The sequence below is a fragment of the Ranitomeya imitator genome, chromosome 8 (genome assembly GCF_032444005.1).
Source record: "Ranitomeya imitator isolate aRanImi1 chromosome 8, aRanImi1.pri, whole genome shotgun sequence".
Classification (NCBI taxonomy): domain Eukaryota; kingdom Metazoa; phylum Chordata; class Amphibia; order Anura; family Dendrobatidae; genus Ranitomeya; species Ranitomeya imitator.
The window spans coordinates 164,115,572-164,127,476 of record NC_091289.1 but is presented as its reverse complement, the minus strand read 5'-3'; the positions used below and the strand labels follow the sequence as shown (position 1 = coordinate 164,127,476).

Here is an 11,905-nt window from a genome sequence, read left to right as displayed (position 1 = left end):
TGGCTTACAGGCAAAAACAGCTTATCCCTCTAGATAAGGCCCGTGACAATGGAAAGTCATTTTGTCCTTTGTCCTCATTTATCTTGGGCTGTATTTCAGGAGATGTTTATTTGCATTCCTGCATTTGTCTCCTATGTGTACAAGCAGAGAACAGAGGAGTCGGCCCTCTTGGTGGTCTTCTGAGGCCTTTCCCTGAAAAAACAATCGGATCTGACATGTCCTAACTTGCTTTGCCAATAGACTGCAGTTTCTTACTACAAAAAGTGTTGTATGGAGCGTGTGATAGCGATAATCGGATAAGTAGCTAATAAATAACACATAAAATAGACGTGAAACCAATTAACTAAACAAATATCATCTATTTATTAATTATACGTATGTATAGCGCCATCATATTCCACATATCATCTATCTATCTATTATCTATCTATCTATCTATTATCTATCTATCTATCTATCTATCTATCTATCTATCTATCTATCTATCTATCTCAGCACTCCAATTCCCCCCAAAATGATGGTGTTTATTCGCCGAACATTAAGTGAATAATCGTTAACAATACGCCAAAATATAAAGTGATTTGTGCGTTACATATAATCTCATATTTGAGTAATAATCCATCATCACAGAGTCGTGGACCAAAGCGCATACTGCATTCAACAGTTATTAAAGTGCGATGCAAACATAATTACTCAAAATAAGACACATGTAGAATTAATCACAATCCAGACTCACCCCATTGGTAATGCATGTTACATTCTTATATCACCGCCATCGGCATCTAACAATCTTTACTGCGTATGTCCGTGAAATCATCGCTCCCAGTAAGGCCTCTTTCACACTTCCATCTTTCAGCTCCCCTTCGAGATACGTCGATTTTTGAGAATGCTGGCTCTTGCATTTTCCCATAGACTTGTATTAGCGACGGATTGTGACGGATGGCCATCCGTTTCATCCGTTGTGCGCTGGATCCTGCGTAAAAAAAACGGTCCATCGGGCAGAGAAAACGTTCAGAGGAACGTTTTTTCTGCACGTCGGAAAATCGGTCAGCGATGCATCCTGCGCTGCCCGTCACTGGCTACAATGGAAGCCTATGGGCGCAGGAGGTGTCGCTGACTGTGAAAAGCAGGAATCCAGCGACGGGTCCTGCCTTTTCAAACTGAGCATGCGTGGAAGAATTTCCCGTCAGGGAAATTCTCTCTCGCTCGCTCTCTTTCTCTTTTTACTATTGATGTTGCCTATGCAGCATCAATAGTAACAAGATATAATGTTAAAGATAATAAAAAAAAAATTGCAATATTCTCACCTACCGGTGTCCCACATAGCGTCACTGAAGCTCCCGGCAGCTAGCGTTCCTAGTAAAACATTGCGAAATCTCGCGAGACGTCGGGGTCCCATGAGACCGCGACTTCTCGTGAGATTTCGCAATGTATTACTAGGAACGCTAGCTGCCGGGAGCATCGGTAACGCTGCCCGGGATGCCGGTAGGTGAGAATATTGATATATATTTTTTTATTATTATTTTTAACCTGGTTTGTGTTGTGTATGCGTTTTTGCAGCGGAAAACCGTTGCAAAGATGCATACACAACAGGTGCACATAGCCTCGACGGGTCCGTCAGAAAGATGGGCCCTGTGCACCTGTCACATACGTTTTGACACTATTTTGTTAGCGTCCTTCGCTACTTCTCAGCGATGCAGCAGGACGGGAGAGTCCCAAAGGAAATGTGAAAGAAGCCTAAGAAACATCACGTATGTGTATGTCCACACCGAAGCGACCAGCGCCATATTGGTAAATATTTGAACCATAACACTGTGATAAGGGAACACTACTTACTCAAATATGAGATTATATGTAGAAGACAAATCCCATTAGATCTTTGTATTTTGGCCCATTGTTAATGATTATTCACATAATTGATATACCTACTTATACCTGATGATATGCACTTATTCTTTGCTTGAGAAAGGTTTACTCATGAACCGAAATGTTGCCATGATGGGCGAATACACACCATAATTTTTTGGGAATTGCAGTGCTGCTATTCCCTTTTTTTATACATATCTATAGGATTGGGCTTTGCCTGGGAAGCTTTGCACCCACACATCGGTGAGCTGGTGCGGCCTCTCATTTTGTCTTTCTATCTGTTCGCGCAGCGCCGTCTGCTGTATAGCAGCCGCGGCCGGGGACTGAACATCCGCCCCCTATTCAAATCAATTTTTGGGAGTAAGGGGGCCTAGTATCTGTACAGGTTGTACCATGGTGTAATTGTGTATAGCACCTGAGCAGTACTTGCAAGAATAAACTCTGAACTTTGGGGAGTGGTAAAGTTAATCAGAAATTATCTGGATTAAAAAAACATGCATCCTATGTTAAAGCTTCCAAATCAATGAAACATAAGGGGCGCTATTCATCATTTGCAATTTTTTTTAAGTCACTTTTCATTTTTTTTGTCCTGTGGTATTCATTGATTATTTTGCACCAAATTCTTCAAAATGGGGAACGTGGTTTGGGGATTTTGCACAGAATCAAAAATGTTTTTTGTTTTCTCTTTTTAAGTTTTGGAAACTTTTCAGCATAAAAAGTCGTACGGTCATCTAAAATGGTGTAACATTTGTGCAAAACATCAGGCATGGACTAGAAAACATTTGTATAAAAATGTAACTTTTTAAAAAGTACCCAAAGCCTTGTTTGTTAAAATGCCGCCCCTCTATAGAGAGGAGAAAATAAAACCAACAAGACCCAAATTAAATTTTCCAAATGGCCCTGTAGCAGCCATATTGGCTGCCTCTATAGTCACCAAAAAAGTTGATAGATTGGCAGATTGTAAAATATCATAGATTAAAAACACTTATGGCCGCTTTATTCAAGCATGGCAGCTGTAACATTCATCTTTTTAATTTATTTTGCTAATGGACCATTTACATTTAAAATACGTCAAGCTATCAGGTGGCCGTTTTAGTAAACGACCAATCTGTATAGACTATTTACGAATACCTGATTCCTATTGGCTGCTGGATGTCCCTCCTCTTTAGAATGTTTGAGTACCTCATAATCATCGTCGTGGAAACAAACTGCTGAGGCAGCGACGGCGGTTGAAGAGACAGCATCTCTTTTTGCGATTTCCCATACTTTTTACACTTTTTTTGCATTTATTTCTTTTTTTCCTTCTCATTTATTGAGTTGAGAGTTTTTATCAGGACTTTTCTCCTCATTTATTGAGTTGAGATTTTTTTTATCAGGACTTTACTCCTCATTTATTGAGTTGAGATATTTTAGCAGGACAGAAAGCCATCATGTCAGGTCAGATCATAAGGCTAGTAATATGATGTATCACTGTCACTACTTATAGCATATAGGATGAATATTGAATAGGACCTGTCACTTTATATGTCATACGTAATTGGGTTTTCTTTACCTAGTGTAAATGGCACCTTTCTCCTGAATTCTTTTGCTCCTACTACTCTCCGTTTCTGAGACATGGCCTCCTTTTCAATGTATATAAATCCAGTTGTTTTTTTTTAGCCAAGTAGGCGTGATCCTCAACTCTTGTCTGTGGGCATGTTCTTGAGAATCATGCCCAGTTGGCTAACAAGACTAGTTTAAGAAGGGAGGGCCGTATCTCAGGAACAGGGAGGAGCAGGAAGAAAAAAAAAAGAACGTCAGATTCAGGAGAAAAGCGGCATTTAAATCACTCAAAACAAATCATGATGGTGGCAAATGACAAATCTCTTTTAAAAAGTATTTCAAAGGCAGGTAAAGCCATGATATATAGCTACCAGGTAAAATGTATGTGGTCATAAATGTCTGACATAAGGAGGCAACCAATGGTCGTTGGGCTCTTCCATGACGCTTATGAAACTACAAAAACAAGCAAGTATGACCACTTTTTACTGCCCCAAAATGGCCAATGCGGCTTCTTACGGCCTCCCTCTCTTATTTACAGCTACAATTTACAAAAAAAAATATTTCAGCTGCATGTCTGGTATCCAATGATTCCTTTAAAATGGACATTAAAATAAATGTAATGTTCAAATTACTAGTGCAATTAAGATGATTGTTCACTTACATCAATATGTTGAGTGGTAGGTTTAACTTCATCCACATTTTCCACCATCATTGTCTAAAAAGTGTATAGAAATGACCCATTAATACCGATGGGTAAGGGATGAGCGAATGTGATGGGATAAGGTGTTATCTGAGCATGCTCGGGTGCTATCAGGTACCTTCACACATAACGATTTTGTTAACGATATCGTTGCTTTTTGTGACGTAGCAACGATATCGTTAACGAAATCGTTATGCGTGACAGCGACCAACGATCAGGCCCCTGCTGGGAGATCGTTGGTCGCTGGGAATGATCAGGACCTTTTTTTTGGTCGCTGATCACCCGCTGTCATCGCTGGATCAGTGTGTGTGACGCCGATCCAGCGATGTGTTCACTGGTAACCAGGGTAAATATCGGGTTACTAAGCGCAGGGCCGCACTTAGTAACCCGATGTTTACCCTGGTTACCATTGTAAAAGTTTTAAAAAACAAACAGTACATACTCACATTCCGGTGTCTGTCGCGTCCCCCGGCGTCAGCTTCCCTGCACTGTGTAAGCGTCGGCCGTACAGCAGAGCGGTGACCTCACCGCTGTGCTCTGCTTTACGGCCGGCCGGCGCTGACACAGTGCAGGGAAGCTGACGCCGGGGGACGTGATAGACGTCGGAATGTGAGTATGTACTGTTTTTTTTTTTTTTAACTTTTACAATGGTAACCAGGGTAAACATCGGGTTACTAAGCGTGGCCCTGCGCTTAGTAACCCGATGTTTACCCTGGTTACCCGGAGACTTCGGCATCGTTGGTCGCTGGAGAGCTGTCTGTGTGACAGCTCTCCAGCGACCAAACAGCGACCTAAACAGCGATGCTGCAGCGATCGGCATCGTTGTCTATATCGCTGCAGCGTCGCTAAATGTGACGGTACCTTAAGGGTTTAAATCCCACCAAGGACAACATCTGCAAGCAGTTTGTATGTTCTCTCCGTGTTATCTTGGGTTTCTGCCGATTTCTCCAGTTTCTTCCACACTTCAAAGACATACTGATAGGGAATGTACATTGTGAGCCCCAATGGGGACAGCGATGATGATGAATGTAAAGCGCTGTGGAATCAATGGTGCTATATAAATGAGTAAAACACATCAAAATAAATAAATACATTTGAAGATGAATAAAGATCTAATACAAGGCAATAATCCTTTAGCTTTAGTTGCAGCAGACTGGCATTGTGTACTATAATTTAGAAACCTACGTAAAACTGTAATCATTCCTGAACTATCTAAAATTAAAAAAGATTGACACCATGATTTCTCTGTGTATTTTCCGTATCTTCCACCGTAACTCATAATTTTAATATTTATTTTCCACAGGCATTAACGTAGTGCTAGGGCAAATCCAGGCACAAGAGAGACCCGTTATACCACTCATCGCCATCGAGCGGAGGAGACTTATCCTTCAAAGGCTGAGAGCTCTCGTGGAGGCGCATCCTTATAGAAGGAACAGGCGTCGAGAGATATAGAAGTGAGGATTAACGGTACGTCAGAGCCTTGTGTGCACATGACCCCGTACACCTCTATAGGACTCCGAGCACCTAATATTCTGATCAGGGAGAGGGAAGGCTGAACCCCAAAGCTAATAAAGCAAGTAGATGCCCTGTTCCCTGCTCATGTTATGTGATACTGACACATTTCTATCTATTTATATAAGTATTATGCCAACATAGCACAGCCCTATCTATCTATCTATCTATCTATCTATCTATCTATCTATCTATCTATCTATCTATTATCTATTAATCTATCTAGCCCATATCTATCTATCTATCTATCATCTATCTATCTATCTATCTATCTATCTATCTATCTATCTATCTATCTATCTATCTATCTATCTATTATCTAACTTTCTATTATCTATCTATTAATCTATCTATCAAACAAACAATCTATCTATCTACTGTATCTATCTATCTATCTATCTATATATCATCTATCTATCTATCTATTGATCTATCTATCTATCTATCTATCAATCATCTATCAATCTATCTATCTATCTATCTATCTATCTATCTATCTATCTATCTATCTATTATCTATCTATTAATCTATCTATCTACCTATCTATTATCTATCAATTATCTATCTATCTATCTATTATCTAACTTTATATCTATTGTCTATCTATTAATCTATCTATCAATTATCTATCTATTATCTATCTACCTATCTATTATTTATCTGATTCTCTATCTATAATCTATCAATCAATCTATCAATTATCTATTATCTATCTATTATCTATCTTTTTATTATCTATCTATCTATCTATCTATCAATCATTCTATCTATTATCTATCTATCTATTATCTATCAATCAAGCAATCTATCTATCAATTATCTATCTATTATCTTTCTATCTATCTTTCTATCTATTATCTATTTATCTATTATCTATCTACTATCTACCTATCTAAAGTGACAAAGTGAAAACACACTGTCATGCAAGTTGACACAGAGAAGACCCCACTGATTAATAGGGAGTCCGTTTGGTGAGTGGTCTTTAGAACGAAAAATATAATCCTGATTGCAATCTTTTTCTCTATTCTTAAAAACAGTAATCCAGACAAACGACCTAATAATGGATGATCTCTTCTGCTGCCATTTGCATAATGAATGCAGAAGATCATTTATCCCTAAAAACGGAAAAAGACGGAATTTCTTAACGGACGTGTGAGCAGAGCCCAGGATGAGCGGGGTGATCATCTTCCATAGGTAGTCTATGCGTATTTATGGGGTGACTGTATTAATACGTCTTTATCGTCTTCATCTTTCAGTCGCGTCCTTCATTGTTCTCCTCTCTGATTTTCAGAATGCCTGGAACACAAGAGCTGCGGAAAGTAGGGTTCTGGCTCTTGGTATCACACAGTACGACCTGCCCTGAGACAGCAGGCGTGGGAGGAGGAGGAGGTTTCAGCCTCTTCAGCCTTATTTTCCTCCCCTGCCTGTTCCGCTCAGATCCTCCTACCAAGGGGCTGAGCCTTGTGCACACACAGATATAAGGCAGGATCCTTCTGCCAGGGAATCAGTATTATAATCTTCTGCTAGGGATTTACACGAGAAGACCCCGACACCTATCCGTACCCCGCAGAGGACAATGATGTACCTGAATTCCTTTAATCCAGATGCCTTTTTATGTGACAAAGCAAAGGAGCTAAGGTCATCCATTGGCACTTTCATTCACAAAGTGGACGTTGGGCACAAGATCATGCCCTCCGGCTTGTACAAGAAGAAGGACAATCACAGGTAAGATGAGGACTGAGGCATGCAGAAAATGGATGCTACAATCGACTGAGAATGATCCGCTCATACGAAATGATTCCGCTCGGGACTGTAGAGTTCTGCGGAATATGTTGGCGCTATGGAAATAAAATGATTATTTCCCATCAGATCACTGATCTCGTACATGTGCAGCGGGTCATTCCATGCTCTCGGCAGCTGCAGATGGAGTGGGCTTTGTTGTAGCGCCGTTCATAACTGACTAGGATGTGCGTGGGTTAATTCTCCCCCATCTGCGTAGAACGCTATGAAGTCATTGTATATGCTCTGAAGATATACACAGCGCTGCTGGAAAAGCGTCAGCTCGGCTGTTGATTCTTTTCATGCCGCTCGGTTTAGTCCTTGCAAGTCTTGGCTCGACAAAAAACAAGCAAAATTAATGATTAATCATGTTATTAAGGATTCTGTATCAATGCGAACTTTATTCCTCTCTCTTCCCAGAAACTGTACGAAAGAAGCCATGAAATGGAAAGAATCTTTCAATCAACTGCTTAGCAGCAAAGGTGAGATTTTCAGAATAAAATGTTTCAGGGGGGGTTAAGAAAATGCATGAGTGCCGTCTACATGTAGAAGGTGCCATAGAAATAATGAAATAAATAATATCGCACTATGTTATTTTATATAGTATTATGATACAGTGTGAAAAATAGCCATTAGTCCTATAGGGGTAAAACACGTAAAATGTATCAAGGAAAGGAGTGATGGAAGTCATTATCTAAGGTCTTGCCCTTTGCCTGTTTCTATAGATGGTCTGTCGGCTTTTCGCACCTTCCTGAAGACAGAATTCAGCGAGGAGAACCTGGAGTTCTGGGTCGCCTGTGAAGACTACAAAAAGACGCCTTCGGCGAATAAACTTCCTGGAAAAGCTCAGTTCATATTTCAGGAATTCCTGCAGACCGGAGCCCCAAGAGAGGTAGGAAATGAGCTATCATTAGTCATGATAACAAAAAAAAATGAGGCTCCTGCAGCGGAATCCCAAATATCCTGGAACGGTAGAGCGAAATAGTCGCCACGGGAATATTACACATCCTAATAATATCATTTATTATAAGTCATGGGGGTAGAAGTTTCCTGGACGTTCCACCATTTACCTTGTTAAAGTCCAAGCCTGAAGTGGCTGACAACAGGGAACAACAGAATGCATTTAAGACTGTCCATTTAGGCATCTGAAATGCAATAAAACAGATAACTTAGCAAAGGAATGTTTAAAGCAGAATTGATTTCCGAAATGTAGGATTTTGCACATAGAATAGAATCAATACAGAGAGACTTCTAAGGCTACGTTCCCATATGATGAGGTTTTGGTGCAGATTTTCTGCACCCATTAAGTAAAATAGGTTACTTGCATTTTTGTTTTTACATAAAAAAAGTCATTGTGGGAATGTAATCTTAGGGTTTATTTGGTGTGGATTTTTCCATAGCAGCAGAATCCGCGCTTGTTACATGCAGCTGTTTTATTTTCATGGCAAAGGGTAAAATTCACTCTAATTCTGCACAAAAAAAAATTGACATTTAAAAAAAAAAATAGTCTGAGCAGATTCTGCACCAAGAATGTGGATGAGATTAAAACTCTTTGCTGTTACTGTACAATGCGGTGGATTTTAGGTATGGAAAATCCGCACCAAATCCGCGATGTGTGAATCTAACCTCCAGGATTTGGTTGAATGAAAAGCAGCTCATAGTATGGGCTCGAAGCACTGCGCTGGTGTAGATCTAGTGCTGGAATGTTCTATGCTTTGTGTTCTGCGGATTCACATCTCTATGTGCTATGTGCGGTGTAAAATAGAATTGCAAGTCCACCTATCGCATTGTCAGGCCATGCAATCCATGCTCAGCTCTGCAGAATTGTTTGCTCCACATCGAAGTCTCACAATGTAACGTCTTTGTGTTTTCTCCCTTATAGGTGAATATTGATCACCAGACCAGAGAATTCACACGTCAGCAAGTAGCAGTCGCCTCTCGAAATTGTTTCGACGCGGCACAGGAACACACCAGAGTATTAATGGAGAAGGACTCTTACCCACGTTTCCTAAAATCACCCCTCTATCAGCAAGTCCTAGCACAGTCATCAATTAGGAAATTAAAAATATCTTTTACATGAAGCGGAATGAACAATCTGATGGAAGTGACATCATCGAGGTCACAGTAGATGAACCTCCACCTGGTTCCTGACATCACCCCACGCCATGTATTCTGGAGACTGGGCACTGATCGGAGAGCAAAGGCTTCTAAGTTGAATCCATCATGTTGGGGACCCAAAAGAAGATCCAAAATGAGTTTAAGAATCTGTGGCTCCTTATTCTCATCCGTAATCCGCCATGATGTGATGGTGCTTACACAAGCTGACGCCTCTAATCCATTATTAGCATGGGGATATTTCCAGGACTGACACCATCTTCTCCAGGAGACTCCAGAAGTCTCACTGCGATCCCTATCTTTTGTCTCCATGTTTGTGCTATGTGTCTGGACTGATAAGTGTCACATCCTTCCGCAATTGTTTTTTTTTTTCCTACTGCCAGGAAAGAAATTGTTATTTTCAATTGGCGAGGTAGAAGACTAATTGGTCAATCATCAGGAAATGGTCTTGAGACTTGAGACTTGGAGGCTGCCAAGTATATTAGCGGTAGTAATAATGGTATCCAATTACTATAGCAAGAAGAATGTGAGGAAATAGGAAACGATGTATAATGTGAGCCACATTCCTGGACTCAGGGCCTCAGCAAACAGGAAACAGACACTTGTTGAATTTGTTTGGAGCGTGGGCAGCGACCCCATTATAGTACCTTTACATCTGTACGATATCTGTATGCAGAGATGGCTGTGTGCAATGTATACATTGTATTTCTGGTAAATACATTGATTTTTGTGTATTTAAATGTATAAAACTGTTAAGTTAATAAATATTTTTTTAAATACATTTTTGGCTTGTGTTTTTTTTTGCATTTCTATTGGGAGTTGTGTATTATGATTATAGTCTTCTTAATAAACTTGTAAGTATATATACCCCACCACGCACTTCAAGGGTTAACCTCTTAAAGCCTATACCACTTGGAAAGCCATTAAAGAACCACTACAGCATTTTATTATATTTTAGAACTGAAATGGTGCCATTACTCTAAAGTTCTCTGACCTTAGTCTTATACTCACCACCTGCCATCTTCAGCTGTTCCCGGCGCCACTTCAGTCTCGATCCGCTATCTTGTGACTGCAACACCTGACTGAAAGGACGTCAGAAGTAACTGTAACAAGCTATCACTGTAAGGCCAGGTTCACATTGTGTTAACTCAGCCCGTTCAACTAGTTATGAGCGAATATACTCGTTACTGGAGATTTCCTGAGCACGGAGATTTAGTTTTCATCACCTCAGCTGAATGATTTACATCTGTTAGCCAGCATAAGTACATGTGGGGGTTGCCTGTTTGCTAGGGAATCCCCACATGCAATCAAGCAGGCTAGTAGCTGTAAATCATCCAGCTGCAGCGAAAAAACTAAATCTCCGAGCACTAAAAAATACTCGGAGGACCCCCGAGCGTGCTCAGGAAATCTCGAGAAACGAGTATATTCGCTCATCACCACGTTCAACGCATAGCGTTGACGGGCTGCGTTAATGCTACAGCATACACGCCATCGCGTTATGCTATACCGCTAGTGGAGATGATTCATCTGTGCTAGCGGTGACGGAGCCTCAGATGCTGCAGCCCGTGTCTGAGACTCCGTCACTGAATGACGGCACGTCGCTAGCGCATGCCGATTATGGCATGCGTTGGTGATGAGCGCCCAATAATAGGGGTTATGTCGCGGTATAACGCAGCCCATCTAACAGACTGCATTAACGCTATGTGAACCCAGCCTTAGTCTATGAAATCCTTGTTCTGGCCTCATTCTGGCTCTCATACACCTACATTGAGTCGTGACTTCTGGAATGCCCAGCAAATACTGCAGCGATATGGTAGATCACCTGCAGAATACGATAGTAGGAGATGGCGGTCGGCAAGTATATGAGACTGGGGCAGGGAACTTAGATTAGTCCAACTATTCCAGCAGTGTATATATATATATATATATATATATATATATATATATATATACATATATATATACATATATATATATATATATATATATATATGTATATGTATATATCAATTGGATTAGTGTTACTCATAGCAACCAAACTTTTTTTTTTATCCTGCACAGAATTCTATGATACAGACCCATTAATAGTGTTAAATTCAAATGCAGACTAAGAATAGACAGTCTAAAAATGCTGGATAATTAATTTAGCCCCTGCTTTAACACTATTGTCTAATGGTGCATTTAGACCAGTCATCCGTGGCCATTAAATGACTGACAATTGGCTATATCCTGAGCTATTGGCAGTCGTTTAAATGGTAGCCATACTTTCAAGTAACTTTTAATATTAAGCTGTCCTGTGTGCATACTGTAAAAGAGGAGTCATTTTCCACAGTTTTCCCCTCTGCAGGATCTAGTTCTAATTTGCAATTAAAGGTACCGTCACACTAAAA

The 11,905-nt window shown here is 40.3% G+C and overlaps 1 protein-coding gene across 1 annotated transcript; it reads left to right on the top strand.

The window, feature by feature from the left end:
- Positions 1-7,118: 7,118 nt before the first annotated feature.
- On the top strand, positions 7,119-10,296 carry LOC138648211 (regulator of G-protein signaling 16-like). Its single transcript, XM_069737733.1, has 4 exons — positions 7,119-7,346; positions 7,821-7,882; positions 8,126-8,292; positions 9,283-10,296. The coding sequence occupies exons 1-4, from the start codon at positions 7,198-7,200 to the stop codon at positions 9,478-9,480; spliced, it is 576 nt and encodes a 191-aa protein (XP_069593834.1). The 5' UTR covers positions 7,119-7,197; the 3' UTR covers positions 9,481-10,296.
- The last annotated feature ends 1,609 nt before the right edge of the window (positions 10,297-11,905 follow it).